General features: G+C 42.1%; 1 protein-coding gene across 1 annotated transcript in view; it reads left to right on the plus strand.

Annotated features, from left to right (window-relative positions):
• Nucleotides 1-2556: 2556 nt before the first annotated feature.
• Nucleotides 2557-27128, plus strand: part of BCAS3 (BCAS3 microtubule associated cell migration factor) — a 299682-nt gene continuing 275110 nt past the window's right edge. The window contains 8 exon segments of the mRNA XM_048324409.1: nucleotides 2557-3388; nucleotides 3391-3492; nucleotides 3595-3682; nucleotides 6428-6482; nucleotides 7838-7910; nucleotides 8722-8828; nucleotides 16204-16285; nucleotides 22617-22689. Coding sequence (XP_048180366.1) covers nucleotides 3271-3388; nucleotides 3391-3492; nucleotides 3595-3682; nucleotides 6428-6482; nucleotides 7838-7910; nucleotides 8722-8828; nucleotides 16204-16285; nucleotides 22617-22689 — 698 coding nt within the window. The 5' untranslated portion in view covers nucleotides 2557-3270.

Here is a 27128-nt window from a genome sequence, read left to right on the forward strand (position 1 = left end):
GCTTAGGAAACAAGACATCCCACTTAGATCTATCACAGAACTGATCTTGGCACTTTATCCTGAATGTTTAACTGTAGCAGTATATTAACTTTTAAAATTTTATTTTGATGGGAAAGCAAAAGGCCAGTACTTTATTCCAGTGGCCAGGATGGTTATTTATAGAACCCAGTTCTTTACTGCTGGAACAATAAAACACGGGTTAGAACCAGGCCTGCTATCTATACGTGTTACCATGGTTACAGAAATCCCAGGGGATTTTATTCCTGAAAATATTCTCTTTCATCCATGCTGAGAACACAGCGCTGCCTTAGGAGATGAAAGTAATAGCCTGTCCAAATTGCATCCTGCAAGAATTTATTTCTGTGTATGTGGGAAGTAACTTCAGTTAATAAAGTTTTGCTGTGATGTTGAAATTCTACCCCAGATGGGGAGGAAAGGCTACAGCGGCCACAACTGTGTGTGGCAACTACCTGGCAACAACCTTTGCAATGAACTAAGGTAATAATTACCTATTTGCAATTAATTTGCACTGAACCTTCTAAAGGTGAGTGTAACACCTTGATTAGATGACTGTACTATTGCTTATAAGGGAAATATGCGAAAGAAAAAAGATTTGTAGTGAATTTCTCAGGTTTTTTGCTCTACACAGAAGCAAAATTTAAATGTTCATAGAGCTCTGCTGCACTCAGAAATGGACCTCATTATCTGAAGTTTCCTCAAGCAGTTCTAAACTTGGGCTTCTCCAACTTTTGGCTTTTTTAACATTTAATAAATTATCCTAATCTTACAATTTTTGCTGGGAAAGCTGCTGGATGATGGTCAGAGTTAAACATTCAGATCTCCTCTGGACTGGACAGAAACTGGCAGCAGTTTGCTCCTGGGTGTACTGTGCCCACCTCTTTATCATTTGACTTCTCTGGAATTAATCTTCAAAGCTGAGACAGGGACTTTACACCTAGTAACTTTAACAGAGGCTCCTTTGGTGAAATCAAACCTGAGTTACAACTTTTTCTTGCGAAATAAAGCTCTGATCTGTGCAAACCTGGTAACAGCCACTTTGTGAATGCTTGCTGGGTTACTCTTCAGTAATTGTTTCATTCTTTTGGTATGTGGATGATGGTGTCACAGAAGTCAGGTGCATTACCAGAGCAGGTCAACCCCTCCTGACCTGGTGGTGCTGCTGTCTAGAAACCTGAACCAGGACCGAATGTGTCACCCTGAGGGCTCTGTGCAGGGCTGGACACCTGTAAACATAAATCACAGGCTGCTCTGGGCTGGAGGAGAGCTTAGAGGTCACCCATGGGCAGGGACACCTTCCACTGGCCCAGGCTGCTCCGAGCCCTGTCCATCCTGGCCTTGGGCACTTCCAGCGATCCAGGGGCAGCCACAGCTTCTCTTGTGGGGCAGCTTGTGCCAGGGCCTCCCCACCCCCACAGGGAACAATTTATTTCTATAATCAAAATCCACCCTCTATCAGTGTGAAGCCATTCCTTGTGTCGTGTCACTCCACGCCCTTGTCCAAAGTCTCTCTCCATGGCGCTTGGAGCCCCTTTGAGCACTGGAAGGCGCTCTAAGGCCCCTCCTCAGCCGCAGCAGCTCCTTCTCCTCACGAACCTGAGCTGTCCATGAGCGCTCCGGCCTGGAGACGCTCCAGCTGAGGGACGCCTCGGTCCTGCGGCCTCTCCCCCTGCGAGGACTCTCTGCCTGCAGCGTTCTGCTCGTCCCCCACCTTTTCCCGGCCCCGCTCACCCGCCCCGGGCCTGTCCCGGGCCCGTCCCGCCCCGAGCCGCCCTCAGCGCCCGCCCGCCCTCACGGCCCCCCACGGCCCCGCCCTCCACGTGACGTCACCGCGCACGGCCGCGCGCGGGCGGGGCCGCGCGCCCCCTCCCCGCCAATCCGGCGCGCGCGGCCCCGGGCGCGCGGCCCCGCCCCCCGCCCCTCCCCGCCCCACGTGCGCGGGGCCGGCCCCGGCGCGCGGCGGCTCTCGCGAGATCTCCGATGTAAACAAAGCCGCGGGGCGCGCGGCGGGCGGGGGGGGGCAGCACCGCCCGCCTTTCGCCGCCCCGGCCGCGTCCCGCCCACCGCCGGGCACCGCGGCCGCCCATTGGCTGAGAACGGCGCGCGGCCCGCCCTCGGCGCGCCCTGATTGGCTGCGGGCGCGGAGCGCTGGGTGTCATTGCCCGGGGGGTCCCAAACAGTGTCAGTGGCGCCGGCAGCCCGGCAGGTGAGGGGCGGCCCGGGCCGGGGCCGCGCTCGGGGCCGCGCTGCGGCGGCTCGGAGGGGCCGCGCGGGGAGCCCAGGCCGGGAAGCGGCCGGAGCGGGGGGCGGCGGGCAGGGCGGGCCCGGCCGCGAGGCCTGGGGGACCCCCGGCAGCTGCGGCCGGAAGGCGCGGGGTGTAAAGCGAGGGGCGGCCGGCGGGGTGGGCGCGCTCCGGGAGGCCGCGGCCCCGCTCACCGGGCGGCGGCGGGAGAGAGGCCGGGTAGGTCGGAGTGTTTGGGTGTGGAGTTTCTCAATAGCGGCGGCGGAGGGTGCCCAGGCCGGCCCGGCCGCTGTCAGGGCTCCGGAGGGGCCGCTCAGCCCCGCCGTGGCAGCTCCGCGGGTGTCCCGAGCTGAGGCGCGGCTGTGCCGAGGCCCAGATCAGGAGCTAAAATCTGCTCCGGTGCTCCCTTCCCTCAGGGTGGGGTGTCACAGGGTGTTGGTACTCAGGGCACGGCAGGCGCAGGTGTCCGTGGGGTGATTTCATCCTTTCCGTGATATTTCGGCTTTCAAGGTTCCTCGGCGTGTGTGTCAGGCTGCTGTTGTGTTGATGAACGTTCTGTTGTTAATTATTATTTCGTTACTAATTTCTGAGTGGTTATCCTGCCTCTCTTAATGAGCTGGCCCAGGCAAAGTCTGCCCTGACGTGAAATGATGGTGATAACCCATACCACGTTTGGGATTTGGGTTTTTCTTTTACTTTATGAACAGGTTTGGGGTGGGGGGACCCAACAGAGCAGCCGAGGGGTTCACTGAAGAGCTGGCTGGGATCTGTGGTGCTCCTCAAGTGCCTGCTGCCTTTAGGAATGTTACACAGCATTTTCCCCTGGAGAACAGAAGTGTGAAGGAAAGCTTGAGGATGGCACAAAAAGCTGACATCAAACAGTAGAATGTGTGAGCTGCAGTGTAACCCCCACTTTCAAGAGTACAGTACACTGCAATTGTGATTGCACGTTATTTTTATATAATTATTTTCCAAGACAGCAGCCCATTAGTAAATAGTGGGTTTATGTAATGGCGATGACAATTGTGTACCTGTACCACTATCATAGAATGGTTTGGGTTGGAGGGCTCCTTAAAGATCACCTGCTGCAGTTTGAGATAATTCTGCACTTTATCATGCAGATCTGTGGTTGGTTGTTTTCACAAACATTCCAGTGATTGAAGTTGCCACTTTGGTGCATGATTTTCTTTTCCTTATTAAAAAAAGTGCTGTAAAGAGGCCTACAGGTCTGTGTAAGTGGAGTTTCTCTCTTACTGCCTTGAAGAATACATCAAGAAGTAATGTAATCAATAATGCTGTGGGGATTTTATTCAAAGTGCCTGTGTTTGTTGCAGGTGTGTGCCCAGGAACGATGGCCACAGAGTCCCCGCGCCGCCCCAGTCGCTGCACTGGAGGAGTGGTGGTTCGCCCACAAGCTGCCACGTAAGAATCTTCTAGAAGAACAGCCTTTACTGAAATGGGTTTGATTTCCTTGTAGAAGAGCCCAGACTGAGCTGGTTTGGGGCTTTTTCCCCCCAAAGCCGGCTTGTGTTGACACTGCAGTTTTGTTGCGTTGAGTGTTGTTGTCCAATAAAGTCAACACACGTGGCATTTCTGTCTCCTGGGTGCCAGCTGGCTCCCTAAGTGGGATGCTTTGCACTTGTATACCAAAGCTGTATGTTTAAAAGCTAATATACTGCGAAGTTGTGTTGGTGTTTGCACCATTTTGCTGTACAAACATTGCAATGTAGAAAAGTGATGCCAACCTCTTCCTTAGGCCAGAGAGATGTGCCACACATGATCCTTTCTTGCTATTCTTTTTAATAACACCTTGTCCCAGGAGTGGATATATTAAAACATACAAAATTTGTCATTAAAATTCTCCAGGCAGGAGAATTTGGATTCTTTTTCTTTTTTTTTTTTTTACTTAAAAGAACAAAACCAAGCAAAAAGGAAGAAGCTCCATCCTTTTGGTCAGAGCACCTGACAGACAATTTTTGTGCTTGGGTATCCTGATTTTCACTGTGTTCTCATGGGGGTGCTCTCATGGCAGAGGAGCTTTTTGGCTGTAAGACAGCCTAGAAGATTTATGGTCTTTTCTCTGTCTATTAAAGGAGTTTTGTAGCAGTTTTTCTTTCTTCCTTGGGATGCTGATGCTGCTGCAAAATGGCACCGTATGGAAATGTCCACTTCAGGAGGTGTTGCTGTGCTCTTGGAGATAACTCTGTATTTCCAGAAACAAGACTCACTTTATTTTTATTGGAGAGCACAAGAAACTGATTGTTGTAGCACAAAAAGTTGTGTTAGAGGTTTGTCTTGCAGCCGTTTTTTTAATGTGGCAGAATTCCTCAACAGATGCATTTCTCTCTGTAATAACATTTTCTTCAAAATATGCTTAAAATATTATAATAGAAAAACACTGTAAAAAGATGATTATCTGCTTTTATTTTTTTTTAACTGTGGTGTCTTGTTCTTGAGGTACCTGTTCGTGCCTCAGAAATGTCACTCTTTGATGGATCTGTGTGTGCTCAGCACTCAGCAGCATTCATGTTAAGTTTCTATATCATTATTAAAAGAAGATTGGGCCTTTTTGTGGGTTATGTTGTTTTTAACCACTTTAAAGACATCTCCCTGGCAGTTTTTCAACTTCAGGAGAGATTTAGAGCACACACTCTGAATAAAACACCTCCTAAACATCAACTTTGGTTCAAGATGTGCTTGGGGAGAGGGGAAAAAAGTGCATTCCGTGAGCTGAACCATGAAGGCAGCATGACTCTGGCTGGTTGGCATTCCCAGGACAGCTTCAGACTCTGTGTTTAATACTCTACCTGTGGCCAGGCATTTTAATAAAGGTCTGCAGGGGCGGTGTGGGTGACCTACATAAATCAGAGAAGAATCAGCACAGAAGAAACCACAGCTTGTTTGTAAGGCCTCAGCCTAAAGCAGTGGGACAAACTGGGATGCAGAAGTCTTGGGATTGCTGAGCAAAATCTGGTTTGGTTGTGGGCTGGAGTAGGCTTTTGTGAGTGTAAAACTTTATCTTTTAGATTTATCTCTGTTCTCAAAGAGTTGTTGCAGCATTTGGGTTCAAGTATCTTTTGTATAGTTGTGTGTAGTGCTAAATTCTCCAGAGTGCTTCATTTTTCAGTGCTAAACACTCCTGTTTTTATTAAAACAATCTTGCACAGCTTCAGAAAAAAAGCACCTTTGGGCATTCAGAGTTCCTAATTTTCAGTTCTCCTTTGTTGCTATGAGAAATCTTGAGTTAGCACAGGAAAAATTGTGACAGCATAAAAATTAATTTCAGGGCTGCCAAAGCTGTTGCCTAAAGAAAACCTAAAGCCTTTCCTTAGATAGTTTCAGACTTTCTGAAGATAGTTCTTGTTGCCAGTGTCTCTCAGTGCTCCTCATGACACAAAGCACCAACTTTCTGCATGGTTTCAACACCATCTGTGTGTGCTGTGCTCAGCCCACGCTGTGGTTACTCAGCAGTTACACAAGGGACTCACCACTCGTGTAAGCTACTCAAAGCATTAGTTCAAAGCTGCCCCAACAAATGTATCTTGCACTATAAACTATCCTCAATCGATGCTGCTAATGAACTTCCAAGAAGGAATAAGCTTCCCAAGCTATAAAATCTCATCTGAAAATACCCCTCCTTGCTATTCTTAGGGAGGGTTTTGTTCCATCCCCTGCCCCTGAGCACTGCCACGTACTCCAGCATTGTCCATCGTGCACAGGAGCTCTGGAAGTTTGTTTGTCCCACCAGGAGAGCTCCAGTCGTCGTTTAAATCCTCATTTTCATGTTGTAAGAGCCAAATCAAGTAGAAAAATACTGAGGAATCATTTCCAAATCCCTGTACCACTTCAGGCCCCTCTGATGTGGAGAACATGGCTTATTCCTTGAACTTAGATTTTATACTTTGCCCCCAAGCAGTTATTCCATCAGCAGGTATCACTTAGCTTTTTTTACAAACTTTTATTACTTTTACTTAGTCCTTTCATTACTTACAAGCCACAATTTATATTATCAGAATTTGGCAGTAAAATTAAGTGCCTGCATTGCATACTTAGTATTTTGCTATGTGCTAAAGGTTGCCCATGTTTCCTTTTGCTGATCTGTCTAATTTAATGTATTCATGACCATTTCTGAACTTCTTTGGCTGAAATTCTCCTTCTGTTTTGCAGGGAACAGTCATACATGGAAAGTGTTGTTACCTTCCTGCAAGATGTTGTGCCACAGGTAGGGTGTGGATCTTTAAAACTGCTTCTTTCAGTGCACAAAGCAGTGTCGGGAATCCTCACTCTGCTTTGTAGATTTATTATTTCATCAAATAAATAAATTTATTATTTTAAAAGATATATATTTATATATTTGTTTATACTTATATATAATAAATATGGCACTGGAATGGTCCCTTCATGGTTGCCCACGGGCCTCCCAGTAGCAGAAGGGAACTGATTTTGTTTAACTCTTTGGGAAAGCTGCAGTCCATGGTAGAGGAGCACTGCAGCTGATTGTACCTTCAGGAAATAATCTTGATTCTGATTCCAAGGATTATCTTGGTTAGTTAGTGTCTTGTTTCCTCATTAATTTCCTCTTAGGAATTCTCAGTGCATTTATTCTGTAATAATATAAAAACAATGCCCTCACTAATATCAATTTGTGAAATGAATTTTGGGCTCAGGGTTAAAATTAAACATGTTTAAAGTTTCAATTAAGAGGTTGCTGCATTCAACAGCCTCCCATTCCCCCTCTCTGGTTAAAGGATACGGTCTGTGTTTTATTTTACATATCAGTTTGCCTTGGAAGGGTGGAATGTGATTTGTTTTGAAAAGTAAACCCCACATTTATTTTTTACATTTGTATTTTTAGTTCGTGTTATTGCTTTTCTGGCATGTATAAAGTGATTATACAAGATCTGTTCATATTTAATCCCAAATAGTGCTCAGTATTTTGTTATAATTCATTTGGCAGTGATGGTATTTCTGCTGTAGCTCACATTCCTGCTACCACAGCTTCTCCTGAGGACTGTAAAACCTCCAGTTTGGAAACACTGCAAGTCTCACTCCACAATTTCTTTTTGTATCTCATCTTTTTATGGGAATCTGTAGAACACAGGACTGAAACATGGATCTGTTCTCCTGGAATTGCAGTTTATTCTCTATTAAAAGACTATATTAAAGTTGTCACAAATAGAACTGAAAGGTGTCAGTAACATAAACTGTGTAGTAAAGGTTTCTTTCTTTCCTCAGTCTGGCTTGCAGTGCTTTTAAGTGAATTAAAGAGAATTTTAATGATAAAACACCTCATGTGAGAACGTCCAACACTGCTGAAGTTAAAGATTGTAGAAGCCACTGTGTTTAATTTTATTAACTCACTGTGAGTCATGTGGCATTTCTTACCTGCCCCAGAAGATTGATTGTGATAAATATTCCTACATCAGTGACTGATTTTCAGCATGCTTATGTTGTATGAATACTGGTGACAATAAGATCCATGAATCATGTTTGTGGTTTTTAATTAAATTCCTTCTTACAGGGGGAGAAAAAACAGTGTTAAACTTCCTTATTTCAACCCTTTTGCTTTTTGTCCAGGCCTACAGTGGAACCCCACCAGAAGAAAAGGAGAAAATCGTCTGGGTTAGATTTGAAAATGCAGATTTAAATGGTATGGCTTCTTTGTCTCTCACTCGTTTTTGTGAGTGTTGGGTCCCTGTGCAATAATTCCAGTCAGCTTTCTCTGTAATAAAAGAATCATAAACATAATGATTTTCTTGAGTAAAACTCCTCTTAAATGACATTTTCAACCATAAGAGAATGAACAAAGCTCAATGAAAGCATGGAAGCATCAGAGACAGAGAAGATTATTTGGGGTGATAAAAGAGGATGTTTCCAGGCCCAGTCAGAACAGGCTGCATAAAATAAAACACAACATGAAGGATTCTGAAGAACATGCTAAAGAGTTTGGTTATATAAACCTGAAAATGGTTTGAGATTTTTTTAAAAATAGAAAGAAAACAAACCCAGAAGCAAACAAACCTTAACTGGCCTAAAACTGGCCTAAAGATGGCCATAAAGCCATGTACAGATTATAGGTAATTTCGAGTTCTAATAACCCTGATTTAGGTCCTCTCTCAGTCCATCCCTAACCTTCCTTTTAAAAAAAAGGGAGCAGGGATAAACAGGTGGAAGAGCTCAGGGCTGAATGGGGAATCAATCACCCTTTTCTCTTAGACCATGTTGCTATCCAGAAAATTTTTCTCTGCCATTTTAAATGTTAAAGCTTTCTCTTTGTGAAACTTTAACAATTGATGTTTGCATGAAAGAATATATTCCAGTATTGGTCCAGCATAAAAATGTAAAGCACCTTGGTTGCTTTTAGTTCTAACAACTGAGGAAACACCATCTGGTGTTGCTGAGAGCAGCTGGGCTTGATCCTGACCTGCTAATAATGGCTCTGCTATTGAACCCCAATTCAGATACATCCAGGAATATGGAATTCCATGAAATCCACAGCACTGGGAATGAGCCCCCGTTGCTGCTGATGATTGGATACAGTGATGGGATGCAAGTCTGGAGCGTACCTGTGAGTACAGAGCTCACCTCACTCCTTCCTTCTCCTTTTTTTGGTCTATGTTCTGTTATAACTTTAATATTTTACCTTTAATTTTTCCCACTGGAGTGGAAAGAGCCAACACTTCCCATCAGTGTCATATGGATTGTGTGTACTGTGCTTATCTTCAGATAATCCTGAACACAGCTCAGACACTTCAGTTCGTGTGCCTTCAGATTTCTCAGGGCTTTTGACACATTATTCCTGCTAAGTACACTTCCAGACTCAAACTGGGAGCAGTGTTTGCCTTTCTGGAATAGTTTGTAGCCCCAAAAAAAGACAGATTTGTTCTTTAACAGGAAGGAATAAGGGTGGAAAAACACCCACAGGATTTGTTTGTCCCAGGAATTCAAGTATGACAGTATTAACAGCATTTTACAATCACGTGTTTGTCATGGACCTGATTTGCAATTTTAATTTTATGAAGGGCTCTGTGTACATGTGGGTTTGATTTCGTGTTGTCATCCCCACCCCCTGGTTTGTGTTGCAGAGTGGTTTATGAGCACATGGTCTTCATTTGGGGAATTTCCCCCAAATTTCTTGAAATGAGAGAATGAAGCTGAATACAGTAGGTCATAAAATTCTGAACTTAGAAAAAGCAAAACGGTTCACAACACCTTGTCCTTCAGAATAAAGCAGAGAGGATGGAGTTCTTTCCCTTTGTAAAATACACCGTTTTTTCCAGAAATGTGTGCATTTTACAACTTCTTGGGTAGCTATGTAGAACATGTGTTTATATACCAGTAGCTTAGGAAATAATGTTAATTTATACAGCAAAATTTCAGTTAAATTGAGTTTTATGGGTGTGGTAGAGCTTCCCCCCCTCTTTATTGCATCTTGTTATCCTCTTGATTGCGTCTCATTAGCTGGAATGAGGAAATAAGAAAGCTCCTGAACTTTGGCGTTTGAAAGAATGTTTAATAGAAATGGAGGGAGACCTAATATACTTCACTAAATTTCAGTATTTTGTAACCGTTTGCTAAAATTTAGGAACTTTTGACTGAAACTTGGGAACATTTCAGCCAAAATAGAGGGAATTTTCTCTCGCGTGCGTTACACAAACCGCCCACACGGTGGCGCTGGGACACCGAGCTAAGAGCGGCAGCACAACCTCATCAATCAATTAATTAATTAATTAATTAGGATACCCTGAGTATCACATCGGCTTGAGCGCAAGAATCCTTACAAAACACCCTGTTTTATCCAGCTGGAATGTTCTTATCCAAATGAACGCGTGTTTTCTAAAGAAAAAAAAAGACGTGTTGCCATGGGTGGAGTTTTTTCCTTTTTCTTTCTTTTTCTTTTCTTTTTTTTCTCTCTTTCTCCTTGTGTCTGGATGAGCCACAAGTTAGGCCACGGAATACCTGGTTTTGCCTTCTTTTCAGTAGGATCATACAAGCAGGCTGTCCTTTTTTTTTTCCCCCCCGAAGTATTTCACTTCTTCATAATTCCTAGCTTTTGATAGTATTTGCTATTTCAGGAAAACTAACAAAAATGAAATTGCAGGACAGCTTCTCTTAGTATTGTTCAACTTCTGCAGAAGTATGAGTTGAGGGGCAGTGCAGTGAAATGGAGAAAATGCCAAATGTGGAAACATTTTACCATCCGCCTTCAGAATGTCAGCTGTGGAGATATTGTATCACTTTGCCAGCCCTTCGTTTGTGTGTTCCGTGAAATTCTCAGAGCACAGCCAGGGAGGTGCAGCTTGGACCTGGGCACTTCGTGTTAGTCCAACCTCAGCGTTGGAGTGGCTCCTCTGTTAGTGGAGATTTTCACAGAACAATCATCTTTAACATCAGTTTTAAATATCTTTACAGAGCAGCGTTTGTATATCCAACAAATTTGGAGAGAACATAAACTGGAGGGTTTTTTTCACATTGTTGTCTCTTCTTTGCATTTTTTCCCTTGCTTAGCCTGAGCACAATAAAACCTGGCAGTTATGTGATTGACTAAATATTTAAGAGCTTATTTGGCAACACTTTTTTGTGTCCTTTACTATTACACAAACCTTTCTTCTTGGCCCTGCTGACTATTTAGCTTGTAATTAAGCAATATTATTCCAGCTAAGAAAAGAAAACCCCAACCCTGCCTTCTCCAGCATAATCTGCAAAAGCAACAATCTGACATTTATGTGCAAATCTCCTCAGGAAGGCTATTATCTGTAGCATTGTGCTTTTTTATTCCTACAATTGGCCCTCTATTCAGCACTTAATAATGTGTTGCAGGCAGCAGGGTTTGTGTGTGAGTGATTATGAAGTGTTTATGACAGCTCCTAAGCCGACACTCGGGCTAATGGTGTTACATTGACTTGCCCACACCTCGCAGCCTTTCCCCAGCGCTGTGTCTCTCGCAGGCTGAGTGCTTTCACATTAACATCTCCTTGGAGGAAGATCTTTTGACTGCACGAGTGTGGCTCGCAAATGGGAGATACCATTAGGGCGCCTTCAAAGGGCTGGGGTGGTGTTTGGGGGAGCCTGGCCTTGGAAGTGCAGCCGGAGGTGCACAAGGAGCGGAAGGTGTCCGTGCGAAGGGCTCTGCTTTGATCTCTGCTCTCAAACGGGGGTGGGAAGGTTAAAAGTGGGCTTAAAATATGCCTGGCTAAGTGGGGAGGAATCTGGGAATATGACTAGGAGTTCCTATTTGATAATGGTGCAGCGGAGCTTTGTGTTTTGTTTGGAATTTGTTTTCGCTTCGCTCCCAGTTTCATGTTTCAGAGACGATTGGAACTGGTTTCTGCCTGATGTGGTTTCCAAGTATCTGTTCTAGATGTTCCTGTTCAGGGAATGCACGTTGGCTGCTTTTTTTATTTTTTTCGTTGTAGGCTGGGAATTTCAGAGGTAGAAAAATCATCTTAATTTAATGGTTCTTGTTACAATTAAAAAAGAAACTTATCTCATCCCAAGCTGCAATCCAAACCTCTTTCTAGAGGGAACCACTTCCATTTATCACTCGGAAAAATGGAGCAATGGCCTGACTTAGTGAACCTGAAAAATGCCTGAGGACTTTGCAAAACATCTATGCAAATCATTTTCTGAGGCTCTGGGTTTTCTACACTTGAAGATGCACCAGCGTGCGAGAAATACGGTTTTATAAAACTTCTGATTCCATTAGCACTGCCATAATTTAAAGTACTACGTGCAACTTCATCCTCAATCCAGTCGCTAGAGTAACATTCTTTGAGCATTAGATTCTTACAATCTCTAGATAATTACAGAGATTTGGATTGAATGGAAAAGCTGAGTGAATTTCTAAACTAAAGTGATAAAATGTGTTCATTTTCTTCCAGTCCTTCATTGCTTTCTCAGAAGCACCATGACTGGAAGTTGTCTTTAACCCCTACACAGCAATATTTGGTGGTGGTGTCTATCAATTGCTTATTATCATATTTTAACATCATATCATGATATCTTCATGTTTAAAACATACAGCAGAATATTTAAAAACAGCCTTCTGATCGTTCCCTTTTCCTGTTACACATTCCCCAGTTTCCATTTCTAGAGTGGCACAGTAGGTCAAGCATTGAGTTCTAAACTCAAATTTCTGGTGTGTTTGGCTTTAGTTTTTTTTCACCATGTGAAAACCATTTTCTCTGGTTGGAAACTATTAGTTATCCTTGGTGTGAACAAAACTTTCTTTGTTCAGCTTTTTTTTTGTGGGTGCAAACTGGTGTGCTCCAAACAATACAGCTCTGTCATCAAAAATTAACCAGTGCTGCAGATTCCTGGGCTGTCATGTTTTAAGCAATAGCTCAAGATGTCTTAAGTGGAGGAGAGAGCTCTTCTTCCTCCTCCTTTAATTGGAAGAGAGCAATGAAAACTTTGTTGGGGGATTTGAATCCTTTGCTTCCAGCCCTCCCTGTAGGTCTGGGAGTTGTGGTCAATCCCATGTTTTGGGAAAGCTGAGATGTTCTACCAGACCAGCTTGGAGCCGTCATTTTGGATTCACTCTTCCCTACAACGAGTACCTGGTGCTGCTTTTACAGCTTAATATCCAATTCTTGAAACCTGTTTGGAAATATTCTTGGCTTTTGGAATGGGAAAGAAAAACTTTTAAGAGCTCTGAGAGCTGCCACGGGGGCTTGCTACTTAGCTGGATCCAATCCAAAATGGCAGCCACAGCCTCGTTTCTCACAGGTGCTTTTTGAAGAATTTAGAGCTCTGTTTTCAATTCATGAGCTCTATTTATATTTTGTCTGTGCATGTGAGACTGTGGAGCTCGAGGGACTGGTAATGGGATGTGGAGCCTTTGGCTGAGAGTTGCCAGCCCACATCTGATCCAGGCTGGCCGTTCTTCCCTCAGTGTGCAATTCCTTGTCCCACTTGAGTTCCTAGTGGGATAAGTGTCCCATTCACAGGGAGGATTGGCTGCCTGAGCAGTGAGATAAGGGCTGGAGTGGCAGGAAGATCAGGCCACACAATCTCTGTCCCCTGAAGATGGTGCTTGCAGGCAGATTGGATCTGTGTGGCCTCAGCAATGAAGTTTTATGTTGTCCACAGATAAATGAAGGGCATTAGCATTAACCACAGTTCATTCAGGGATTTATAAGACTGCAGATAGCAGAAGCTTCTGCTGGTGGTGGTGTTTGAAAGAAGTTCATTGGAATTCAAAGAAAATCTTGAACTCAAAGCCCTAATGCATTTTTCAGTGCCAAGCAAACCAAGGAACAACCAAGTTCTTACTAATTCATGACAGACAACAACAGGCAATGCCTTCTATGAGTCCCTGTCTCTACAGAACAGTTAAGGACACACAACTTAAATCCCCTAAAAAAGCTGTTACTTTATGAAACTATGCTAGATTAAATATTAGTGTTTTAATGTGATCCATGTTGTAGTGTCACATCAAGATTTTTTGGAAACTTTATTTGTGCCTGTTAGAGAATTTTGAATTTTCTTTACAAACGAGCTGCTGGTGGTTGGGTGGCATCTTGTATTTTCATTGCAAAGTCTCCAGTGGGGGTGTATCTTAAAATTTGCTCCTTTTTAGCTCCCAGGAGTCAGCAAGTGAGCTGTAGAGGCTGAACCCAAACCATTCCATGATTGAGAGTCCTACAGGGACTGAGCAAAGGACCTGTTAACCTACAGTGGTCTCAAAACAGGGGCTAAATACCTGTAATCTCATCTTTGTCACTGTTGGATCCTGTGGCTTTTGTTACTCCACTTAACCTTTCTGTAATTTTCCCCCAGTATAAAATAATAAATTATCTTTTACATAATGAATATTAATTATTCAAAAGTTAGTGCATTATATGCATGAGAAGAGCTGGGCTGGGATTTCCATGTTAAATGCTTCACTACAAACAAACTTCATTTGTACTTGGACATTTTAGGCTTTTCTTTGCAAGTCTCCAGTTTAAGCTCTACCAGGTCTTGGCACCCCAGGCTGGATAAACATGCTCCTGGAGTTCAGGATATTTAAGAGCAGAGCCTGAGTTAAGAAGGTTTGGCCTTCTCTGTGTATCTTCCTTTGGGGACTGGAACTTTGTTTGAAGTAGATTGGAGTTGGGGCTCGTGTGCTGGCAGATTTAGAAAGGAGAAGGAGGTGTCTGAGCTGGGCTGGGACATTTTATGGGGATCACTCCTTCCGTACCTTTGTTGTGCTGGTTCCTTTCCCTCTTGTTTTCATTCATAGCCAGAGATGTGCACACACGTGTGAAACAGCATGTTCATGATTTGGGGGAAAAAATCTTTAATTGCCAATAATAATAGTTCCAAACCCTTCTATTTTCCTTCTTTTCCATTTCCTCCTTTGCCTTTTCATAGAGCTGCTGTGTTCCAATGGACAGAAAACGTGCTGCTGTCTTAATTTTTTTAATCTCTTTATTACTCTGTCCCTCTTTAATTTTCCTCATTTTCTGCTTAGCTGTGCTTTACATTTTCCCAAGCTGTTTTTTCTGGATACAGATGTTTTCATCCAGAGGCTTTTTTTTTTTCTCCACTGCACTCCAAGCTCACGATCAGTTAAAAGCCATCAGCAAACCTTTGCTGAGTTGATTTCTGATCATCATTTCTGTGTCTTGTATAGAATCTGGTCAAGATGCTGCTCCTGAGGGAGAATTAAACTTGTTTTGCAAAAGCTGGAGTACTGCAGGGTTGTGTGTGCAGAGGGAAGAGAAGAATCTGCTGTGATTGGAACATCTGCCTCATAAAATAAGAGCAGGGTAGACCCAGGGATTAATTCTCATTTTGATTGCAGTTTGAAAAGTGTTGTGTTCATCAGGAATAATTCTGATACTGTCAGTAAAAGTGATATTAATTGATAAACTGCTGGGCTAAAACGGGTTAGAATGTTATTTCACCACATTTGTGTAGCTTGTGTGTAATTCCAGGCTTAACAGGGAAAAGCAGTACTTCTCTATATTGTGTGCAGGATGGTGGGTTAGCTCTGTAGTAAATGGTATTTTCAAAGTAATTTTATTTATAATTGTGCTTCATGGGGTGGGTTTCATTCTCCCCGATGACTTAGAGCAGTGATAATAAATAACCAGGCAGGACTGGATGTAAGCTGAGAGCCTGGAGTACTGTACTTGGGATTTGCTGGTCAAACAGTAGGAGTATTTTAACTTTTTGGACGTGTGAGCTGAAGTGCAGAAAGAAATGGAAACAGCCCTAAAATGACATTTCCAAAAGTTCACTTGAATTTATAGTTTATTGATTCCTAGGAACCTTATTCCAAATCATGTTCTGTTCTGATATTGTAAGCTGCTTGTTTGGCAAAACTTTATGCCAGCCTTGGCTGTGTTCTGAGGCTCATTACATCTGTTTTAAGTTGTTGGTTATTTGGAAATGAGCTTCATAATGTTTGCCATTTTCCTGGAGCTTGACGTTCCGTATCGGATCCATTACCAGGCAGTTATGAAAATACATTGAGTGACCATTGCAGGAAGTCTGGGAATTCATCTTGACTGCTTCTGGTTTAATCTTTTCAGCATTGCCATCAGTGGCAGGCTTAAGTAGCTTGACCACCTATTTTTAAACATGGTTTTCACACATGGTGAGTGTGAAATGAACCAATATATGAAATTCTCCCATCTTTTTCCACCCATGTTTGCCACTCTTGATCTCTGTTGAGTTGGCATTTTTCTTTAGAACCATGTGAAACGTGGGATAAATTTGTGTAAATTTTAGTCAGCTTCAAGTCTTGCTTCTTCCAAAACCTGGGTGGTCATGAACAATTAATTCGAGACTTCTAAGGCCTGTTCTCATTTACAGAAATGCCAGTGGTTGCTTAGGCAGAGTCTTACCAGTGTACTTCCCTACAATGCCTCTCTACCTACCTTCTTAGCTCCTAAATGTATATGTATTTGAAAGTATATATCTGCTTTTTGCATTGCTGTTGACATTTGCAGATCAGTGGAGAAGCCCAGGAGCTGTTCTCGGTGCGCCATGGGCCGGTTCGAGCCGCACGGATCCTCCCAGCCCCTCAGATCAGTGAGTACACAGTTCAAGAGATCATCATTCACCAGAGCTTTTCAAAAAGGCTGCTTTTCCACTCCAGTAAAACTAACAAGACAACAGAATTTGGTTTTTGGGGTGGCACTGGCTTCTGGTTTGTTCAATTTCTCCTTATTTTACATTAACTTTACTCACTTTGACCCTTTCAGTGGCTGAACTTTTATCATCCCTTGAGTGCAGCTCCTCTGTCACTGCTTAAATACTATTTTATCAAATTCTGAACCAAGCTGCTTAATTTAACAGGATTCTTCCAGAAGCTGAATTAACCCCCAGAAGAACTTGCTGCAAAATCTGAGCAACTGTGCATAAATGAGCAAATTCCACTGAAAAAATTACCCTGTTTCATCCAAACCCAATCTAATTGTAGACTTCTGCAAGAACTGTTGAGGTCTAAATTAAATGAGTTGTTTTACTTTGTGGATGAAAACAATGTCTTTCTAGTATGACCAAGGTGTTTGGGGATTATGCTGGGTTAGAATTTCTAGTAATATTTAATGAATTAATTAATGAACTCAAAAAACACAGCCTCAAATCTTATTTAAATTATTCATAGTAAATTATACTAATTTTGTGTGTTTCAAAGAAAGCAAACGAAGAAAGTTAAAGGTTTCATGGATGTATTATACATTGTTTTGGTGATTTCCTGAGCAGAGGAATATACAAAGTGTATGTGGCTGTGTAATTGTTACAGGTTAAACTAACTTACAGTAAAATACTTCCCAGGCCTGTTGTTCCTTTATTCCATTTACTGGAACACGGCATAATTCCCAACAAGCTGCTCTTCTGCTATTATGTGTGTCACTGAGTAATGGATGTCTGTGCCCCTTCCTCTCTCAAAGGAAAAAAAAAAAAGGAGGAAGAAAAGTGTAAATGGAAATGAAAATGAAGTAAATTAATTGAAGAACGTGGAAGTTCTGTTTTTTTCTGGTATTAAAACAGGTTTTTGATTTTTCAATCGAGTAAATTACACTCATGAACTCCTTCAAGCAGTTACTGTCCTTCTGCCCCTAAATTCCATATATTAGCATCTGACAATGATAGTTGTTACATTAGAAAACTATTCAAATTAGCTCATATTAAATTAAACCAAACCTTTTAAAAACATGTTTTGGTCTCTTTTTACATGGCTTGGTTTAAATAAATCTTTGATTAAAAGTACATGAATGTATCATTGACCAGTATCTGGAATCAGATAAAAGTAAAGCTGTAATAAGAGGCCTTAGATAACTAACTCATGAGCTTTAATGATTCTGAACAAAATAAAAGGAATTTGTAAAGGAGAAGCTGATTACCATCAGCAGGCTCAAACACTGTTTTACTGTAAAGCTGTAAAAAGGGAATTATTGAAAATAGGAGTCTCTTGGTGGATGGATTTGGCACGTTCCTAGAAACAGATCTTAGCTGGTGATAAGCAGCTCATTCCCAGGTGTGAAAGGAAAGCTCATGGCTTTAACTTGGTGACTTTACGGGAGCAGAACTTAATAGTTTGTCAACTATTTTGTTAAAAAACTGCAGTCCTTTGATGTTAGATCCTCTGCCTCATAGTGTGCCTCATGGCATAATGAAGCCTTGTTTCAGGGGGGTTAATTCATGCAGAGGATCTCCTTCAGCAGGTCCTGGGTGCTGCTGGCAGCAGGAGCCTGGGCAGGCTCTGGAGCTGCCCTGGGGCACTGCCAGCTGGGAGCTGGGCAGGTTTGTGAGCTCAGGAGCTGGGCCAGCTCTGGAACTGCTCGGACCTGGCAGCTCTGCTCTGCTCTGAGCCAACAGCCCTGGCCTGGCCCAGCTCTGCAGCATCACTTTGATGTCCTGGTGGCCGTGGCAGGGCTGCTCTGCAGCCTGCTGGAGATGTCCTTAAAACCCTGAGGGATTTCTGTAAATAATGCTAAACCCCACAGATACCAGCTCTTCTCTGTGGTCAGGTCATACCTACCTTCAATAAACAGGGCTTTAATTGTTCTGTACAGTTTACAATATAAACGCCCTTTTTGGAGACTGAAGGTTTGCACTGGGACCAGATTTTGGGCTTGCAGAGCTAATTTTTAGACTATGAGAACATCTCAGTCTGGACTCTGGCAGTGTTAGGGACAAGAATTCTGAGCTGTGCTATCTGCTGAGCCATCCTTGGCACAGCTGCTGGGCTGGCCTGGCTCTTCACTTCCAGACCTGGGTGCTGGGCTGGATTGAGGGGTGTTTCCATGTGCCCAGGTGTGCTGGGGGCTGGATTTTTGCTGTCAGTGCACTTATTTCAGTTACCTCTGCTGTTCTTTTACCTACAAAATCAGAATATTGATGCTTTCTGAGGTAAGCCAGTGCTACAGTCTCCCATTTTTTATTACTTCTCCCAGGTCATTTTACAAGCCCCTGGCCAAATACCTGCTTTGCCTTCTGCTGGCCCATTTGTTAAGGTGGAGCTGCATAGTTTAAAAATCAATCAAGAAACTCAGAAAGCCAGAGGAGCAGCTCTGTGTGTGGCAATTCCTGCTCAAAGAGACACGGTGACAGGCTGGTGTGGTGAAGTTTAGATCAGTGGTTGGCTGTAAAACCTATTTCCATGTCTCAGCATTATGAAAATAAATTCCTCCAGCAAGCTGAATTAATTTATTGCCATTTTCTAGATTATGTTGCTTGCAGAAAAGATGGTGTAATAGCCTTACATCTCTCAGTGAATTTGACTGTTCACTCAGATTGACTTATAAGGGGAAAAAAAGCAAATTAAAAATAAGTTAGAGGTACTAAAACCCATTGAGAGTTGAAATATTGCAGCAGATTTATCCCTGTTATCCACTGCTCCTATCTTTGATGTTGGTAAAATGCAGAGTTGAACCTCAAAAGCTGACTCAGGTTTATGTGCAGGTACACTTAAAGAGCTCTAATATTTAGGTTGCTCCCTAAAGGAAGGCAGATGGGAGGTTTGTGTATGTTCAGCCACTTGGGTGGCTCAGTGGTTTTCAATCCCCAGAGGCCAAAATAATCACAGGGGCTGTGTGGTGGAGAAACTGGCCCTGCACGATGGACAGGCGAGGTTTGGGGTGGTGTAGGTGGGTTTTGCAGGTGTGTGTTTGACTTTTGGTGTTCTCCCACTGTTCTGTGGGGTTTTTGGGGTAATGAATGGTAATGTCTGTGGATTACAGAAATTACAGACTGGAATTCTCCAAGTAAGGCTCTTAGAGATATTACAGGGGAGAATTTTGGAGTGCAACACTGTAAAATACTAATTTCTTTGAAGCTTTGGACTGACCTGTATTCCATCATCACATCACATCAGTGCTTTAGGCCAGTGCACCTGAAACTTTCACCCAGTTGGGCTGAGAGGGAATTCCAGCCTGGGGCATTCCCGGGTACTGCTTGGCTGCTGCACTGACGTGGGGCAGGACCCCAGATGCAACATGATTTCTAAGGAAAAGATGGAAATAAGAGGGGTTTAGTGGAGCAGGAGCTGCACTCCATTATTAGATGGGACTGATCAGTGGATTTACACACCAGAAAAATCCACTCCATTGTGCCTCTATGCCACTGCTAAATAGGTCAGAGTGTGAAATTCATCCAGTGTGTTTCCCCCCATGGGAAACCAGGGTGATTTCCATAGTTCTGAGCAGCTTTTGAGTTCCTGTGAAAATCACTGGGTTTCATTTTTATTCTGCATAAAGATGTGCTGCTGTTATTGTTGTTGTTGCTCTTTTATTATTGGCATTATTGAGAGGCCTTAGCAGGCCCGAGGTCTCTATTCACAGTTTCATCAGCAGGACAGGGCCTAAGCTGCTTTGAGCTTACATGTGGGTAACCTTTTGACTTCATCAACTTCTAAATGTTGATTTGTATGAAATTTCATTTAGCCACAGAGAGATATTTTTTTTCTTTTTTTTTTTTTCAATGTTAAGCACACCAACTGAAGTTAGGTTTTTAAAAAACCAAATGTATCATTTAGCTAAATGGAGCTGTAGATAAGGTGGTGCCTTGTTGGCAGGAAGGGCAGTTTTCATTACTTTAATTGTGTGATTTGTCAGGATTTCCAGCATTTTATAAATGCTGTAGTGTTATATGACAGAATTAAAAGGATTTAGAATAAAAGGAGTTTAAGAAAAAGACTTTGCAACAGGATTTCAATACTTTTTGTATTTGGGGGATTTAGGGAGCTGTTTTTCATTTCAATTTTGTTAAACACTGTGTGTGCAGCAGGTGTGTGCAACGTCAGCGCCTCGCACATGCAAATAAACACAATTTTACAAATGAAAATTAATCCAGCAGAACTTGGGGGATTAAATCCCACCCCAGAACTGGGAGAGGCTCCTGCTTCCATTAGAGCATGGCAGAGCCCAACACATGTCGCTCTGTGCAATCTCATGAATGGGACAGCTATTAACCTGATTTAATGCCCTCAGAGGCCTCCCAATAATGATCCTTTCCTGCAGTATTAATATTTACATTCTGAAAGTATTGAAATAGAAAATGGATTTTTTAAAATTGAGGGACTGGAGTTATTACAGACTGAAATCAGAAGTTTAAGCACCTGTTGCAGAATCTGTGCTGTGGGTATTAAAACTGGCATTCCTTTTTATTTTGGGCACTTGATTCCCTGGACTCCCCTCCACCTTTTTACTCCTTCTTTCCCCTTCCTTTCGTTAAACTGAGAGCTAGACCATAAAGAAACATCTGAATTCATGTCTCTAATACATCTTAGTGAAAAAAGAAGAAAAAAAGTAGAGTTAAATACTTCAGGTAAAGTCCTGGCTGCACTTAAATCAGTGTCAGAACTGCTGGTAGTCAGCATTTCCCCCTCAGTGCTGGGAACAGAACAAATGGAATTCATCTGTTACCTGGGTTGAAGGAAACAAATCGGTTGCCAGACTCTTAAGGAGACTTTATGTTTCATTTATCAATTTACAGGTCAGTACATACAGTACAGGTTTGACTCACCAAAGAGCTTGAAATAATAGGAATAAAAGGGAAATCCATCTGGCTGGTTTAGGTTCTTTGTAAAGCTATTGTTGATGGTGGAGTTATTGATGTGACCCATTTGACTTTATAAATACCCAAAGGTGTAGGAGGGAAGACTTATCCTTGTACAGATGAGAGGACTGAACAGTGTTTGTTACAAATTAAGTGCATGTACCTGAGTTATTAATAATTAACAGAGTCTGCTGTGTCAAAATGAATATTGTTAATTGTTGTGCCTTTCTGAATAAATGATTCAGGGCTGTACAGCAGTATTTGAGATTTAAATTTTGAGCAGGCTCTATCACTAATATTCTTTAGAGATCAAAGGGTTTAGTGTATAATGGAGAAAAAAAAAATTCCATTATTCACCACACACGTGCAGACCTATAGATAGATCATTAAAAAGGCAAAGGTTGAAAGAAAATGGAGGAAACTTCATAGTGGTGGTGTTGGTTGTTACTCAGTTATTTAAGTTGGGTAGAAACATACCCTGGAATTCAGTTAAACATTGTTCACAAGCAGAAATGAGATTTTTTGCTGTTGTTGTTTTTCCTTAAACTCAATTTTAGTTTTATTTCTGTTTATGCAGCAGTAAAGCAAAGTTCTCCAAACTCTTTAAAACCCCATTTTGAGAAGTGTGGCGTCTTTAACAATCTGCCTGTGCTGGGGTGAAGGTGTTACTGAGCCTGGGGGGACGACAGGCTGGGTTCTAGTGCCAGGGCTGGTGCCACTGGTGTGGGAATGGATCCCAGGGCAGGGACAACTGGCCCAGTTGTCACCTGGTGAAACCACCCCTAAATGTGGCTGGGGTGTGGTGTAGGAGTTGTGTTTTCACTTGGAGTCCCACTGGAGGTTGTTTTCTCTTAAAGGCTGGAATCTCCTGATGGTGGAACAGATGGATCTGGTTTGAATTTCATCTCCTGTTTGCTTGGGCACAGGGCAGGGGCTGCAGAGGCTGCTCTGAGGTTGGCACTCGTGTGTTCCACTTGCACAAACTGGAAGCCAAGGTGTGAACCCCAGGCAGAGCTGCTGAGGGCCTTAGTGCAGACAGCTTTATAAGGAACAATGAAAAGTGAGCAAGAATCACTTGTTACAGTCCCAGAATCCCAACCCCAAATGGGATGAACAGAAAATCACTCCCAAAGCCTGGCCACGTTTTGCTGCTTGTGTTGTTTCTCATTTTCACTCTGTCAAGAGCAGTTCTTCAGTGGTCACAGCTCTGCCTGGGATTTGAATTTCTGTCCCTCACCTTGCACAAGCTGTGAGTTTTGGGTTATATATTCAATATATTGGGCCCCAACCTGAACTTAGAAACTGTACAAACAGTGCATAGTAACTTCCTTTTGCTTTTCTCTTGTTTCCCTCTTCTCAGGTGCTCAGAAATGTGATAATTTTGCTGAGAAGCGGCCTCTGCTTGGTGTGTGCAAAAGCATTGGATCTTCTGGGTAAGAATATTTTTGTGTATGAAGTAATACATAAATTGTAATGTCATCTAAAAAGCCCAGTAGATGACATTGTTAAAGCTCTGCTCCTTTTTTCCTCATGGGATAACACTAAGATGTGGTTTTAAACTTTTTTTTGGTGCATCAACATACATTTTCCTATGACTTAAGCTTTTGGAAAGGAATAAAAAAGAGACTCTTGATATAAAATAAATAAAGGGGTATTTTAAGTTTATTTTATTCTCAGTGGAATCACAACTTTATAATTAACCTTTTCTGATATTAAACTGGGTCAGAATTATTACTGTGAAGTGTCTAAAGCAATCTCTATGTCTTAAAAAGTAATTTTTCAAGCAGCAAATGAATTACAAATACCAAGCATTTAATTGTTGCAGCCACACAGTGTTTATTAGCAAAATACATGTTAAACCTCCTTCTCTGAGTTAGAAAAATCAGTTTGCAGTCTTGTTTTGTGCTCTCTGGCCAAAATTGTTGTATCACTGCTCTTATAAAAGAGGCCCTTAAGACATTTTACGTTTGATTCAGACAATGCACAGGATTTATATCTCTACCTACAGGAAAATATTTGCTTTTCAGGAGTAATTCTCTACACAGCCATTTAATGGCTGAACAGTTGAAGTAAATCTTCTTACAGTTGTAAGGCTAATTCTGTGCCACACCTTTTTCAATTAAGAGTTTAATCACTGTGTGTGTGAAGGAAGAACTGTCAAATCTTTAACTTTCTCTGTTATTACTGTGTTAAATTGCAATATTAATGTTACCTGCCTTAAATGTTGAAATTAGAATCCACATAAGGCAGAGAAGTGATTTTTTTTTTCTTTATGTGTTTACAACTTGCAAAACCCAGTTTATGGTGATTTTTCTCCTTTTCTTCCCTGCCCCGTAAGTTTAACTATTTATAAATTAGAAATGCAAATACTGCTCTCATAGGAGTTTCAGCCTTTATCCAAACAGTGTATTTTAATATGTAAGGGATATGTTGGTTTGGTAAAAATCTTCCTTCAAACCCTTCTTTTAGAAGCTGAGATACCTGGGAAATGAACAGACCCTGAGGATCATTATTTTCATTGTGTTATTGTATTCCTCAGTTAATAGAAAATAATTCAGAGATTATGGGCAGTTTCTGCTTTCCTCAAAAAAAGCCCCTCATATGTTTTCAACGCCATAATATCATTTCCAAATAATTTTTTGTTGTTACCATTATTAATTAATTCCCAGATGAATTTGCTGATAATGGTTTTTGTTTTCTGTTCTCGTGTGTCATCATTTTATACTCATCAACAAGGTGGAATTTTTGCCTCATATCTGATTTTCTGGCTGGCTTTTGGTATGCACATTTTTGTCTTTTAAAAGTCACATTTTTCCAGCTAGTAAAGTGACTGAGATGTTTCACAGGGGGCTTGGACTGGATGATCTTTAAGGGTCCCCTTCCAACCCAAACTAGTCCGTGATTCACTAAATAATCTTTTCAAAATAATTGTTTTCACAGCCCCCCAAAACGGTGCAGTCCTGACACATAAATGGGAAACAGATTGTGGTTTTTGGCTGGTATTTCTCTGCTGCTTTAGAGGTTGGTTCAGGCAACTTCAGTCTTATATTACAAGATTTTCAAATTAAAAGGAAAACCAAAAAAGAAAGAATATCTGCCTAAATTTTGGGGTTGTGGAGGTTTGCAAAGACATGCCTGCTTGTTCCTGGTGATAAGACAAACAAATCTTTATACATACACAGAATTAATTGATGGGTTTGGTGCATATTAATGCATTTTCTTGGTGGTGAAACATTAAAATATCCTTGTTTTCCGCACATGGGTCATTGAAGCCATAGTTTGGAACATACTGGATCTGTAAAAACACTTTCAAATACGCCAGAGAGGTCCAAAATCCATTACTTTTGTTCTCTTCATAAGTAAATGTACCAATCTCTTTAAATTAAATAAACACTTCATTTTAACTAATGGAGAAATTTAAAGAGAAACTGAGCAGGATAATTTAGTTTTATTTTAGATTTTTAAAAACATAGTTGAGAATAGATGGAGACATTGCAAATTTGCCCTTCAGTAGATGATATAGGTAACAAGAAAGCTTAAAAAAACCCAGAAATAAACATTCCAGGAGGGAAATAAAGCACGTGAAGTAGCAGGGACAGGGAGGAGGGGCAGGGAAGCCTGAGCCCTTGTCCTGTCACTGCCTGCTCTTATAAATAGCCTTTGTCCATCTTTCTCCAGGTACTGGACCTCTAAGCCCTCCTTACAAAACATATTTGATATTTTGGTTCCCTTGTCCTGTGTCCAAATAGGCAAATTATTTTGCTGAAAGATCAGCAGATTATGCCAGAATCTTACATAGGCAAGTATGATAATCAGCTAATGATGCAAGCGTAACTAATTGAACAATCAGTACTAGAAGATTAAAAAGTAAGAGTTTGAAGCCAGTAGCCTTTAGGGAGAGTGCAGGAGCTCAGGCAGTGGCCCCTGCAGCAGCCTGTGTTGGCTTTCCAGCTTGTATTTTTAGAAAGATGAATTAATTTAATGATATCAAGTGGTGGAAAATTTTGGATGACTTGAAGAATTGGATAGAGGTCATTCAAGGGCATGAGAAGCAAGAGGTAATGTAATCTTTATTAATCATGGGAGGAGAGAGGAAATTAGGGTAAATTAAAGAAGGAGGAGTAGTTGGAGCAAAGAAAATGTGTAACTTTGGCTAGCCAGCATTTTTTTTCCCCTGCTGATCTGTTTACAAGGCAAATCAATTGGCAGCAGATTTTCAGGAAGCGTGTGCTTTATTCTCATGGCTACTGTAGATTAAATCCTGCTAACCTTAACCCAACTTCAACTCAGGAATGTGTTTATGGGAGTGCTCAGGTTTAGGGAGCAGCTTCACATGAGTAACAGCACAATTAAAGTATTAATATTTTCTCAGTGTTTCAGAGTTTCCCGAGCCTGTTCTGGGTCTGGCAAAGTCACTGGGCAGTGCTAAAATCCAGTGTCCACTTCTAAGTGTCCGTGGCTTTTAATGCTTAAAATGAGCTGGTTGGGAAATGATTTCTCAGACACAAACAGCAAAGCTCCTGGAAGGATCTCCCAAGAGGAGGAAACGAGCTCTGGTGAATGAAGTTCTTGTTCCCAGTCCTCACACTGCTCAGGGGAACTCTCCCTGGAATATTTCTCCTGGAATGCCCTTGCAAAGACAGTGGTGATGGCGAGGACTCACCTGGCTCAGTCCTGCCAGGGGGTGTGCAAAGGGTGTAGCCACTCCAGGTATAAAATGCAGTTTGCTTTCTGAAATCACTCAGAAAAACGGCTGGGCCAGATGGTTGTGATTTTCAATTGTATTGGGCACCATGAAATAGATTTCATGAAGTTTGTGAAATATTTGTGGGCTTTTATTGAGGACTGCGCAAAACTCAGATTTTGTGAAGACTCTCAAGCCTAGAGAGCAAACTTAATTTAGTGGGTTTTATTCTAAGAAGTACAGTAGGACCTCTAAAGTTGGGCAAAACTCTCCTGTTTCTCTGTTACCTTTGAGGATTTGAGTCCCAAAGGTTCTTGAGCTGCTGAATAACTGCAAAGCTTCACTTAACTGCAGAGTTGTGTGGTGTCAGCTGCCTTGCAAAGATTTCCTTCCCTTCCAGCAGATGAAAAACGTGTTCCTCTCTGATTTCTTTCAGGAAAATTCGGTTTAGCCTCAGCAGGTTGTCTGGTAGCTTTTAAGAGCCTGAGAGAGATCTCTGAATAAAGTAGTTTAAATTCCTTTTAGCAGTGCTGGTTGGGGTTGTTACGTGCTAAAGATGGAATATTCTCCATCTTAAAAAGAGCTTTCCAGATCCCAGTGTTTTTTCCTTGTAAGTTGATTCTGTGATTATAATAATGTACTTTTTGTAATGTTGAAGTGATGTTTGCTGGTAATTCTCTGAATTTTCTCATGGATTCAAATGCCAGGAGATGGAGCTTTAGTGGAATAAGGTGGTGTTTCCATGTGTAAATACCCAGGGCAGGAAAGCTCTGGAGTTCCTCTGATACACCAAATGTTTGTCTCAGTGAACCTAGAGTAAGAAAAAACCTTTGAACTATAGTAAACTGTTAATCTTGGATCAAAACTGGAAGAAAATGAGTATTTGGGGTCAAACCTTGACCAGTTGGTGAGAACCATGAGTAGTTTTGACCTTCTAAAGCTTTGATTTATGGAGCTGTAAAAAGATAAACCTTTTCCAAGCCATCCTTGGGATGGAGTGGAGGTTTGGGAGAGCAGATTTCCGAGCTGAGGCACGGTTTTGTTTTACTGCTGTTCCAACCTCTGTCTGTGTAGTGATGCAGGGAGGGGATGAAGGGATGGAGGGGATGGAGGGAAGGAAGTCCGGATAAAACCAGCTGGAGCACAAACCTGCCCCCAGTAACTTGTCAAAAGAAGCACCACAGGGAA

This window comes from Corvus hawaiiensis, chromosome 20 (genome assembly GCF_020740725.1).
Source record: "Corvus hawaiiensis isolate bCorHaw1 chromosome 20, bCorHaw1.pri.cur, whole genome shotgun sequence".
Classification (NCBI taxonomy): Eukaryota; Metazoa; Chordata; class Aves; order Passeriformes; family Corvidae; genus Corvus; species Corvus hawaiiensis.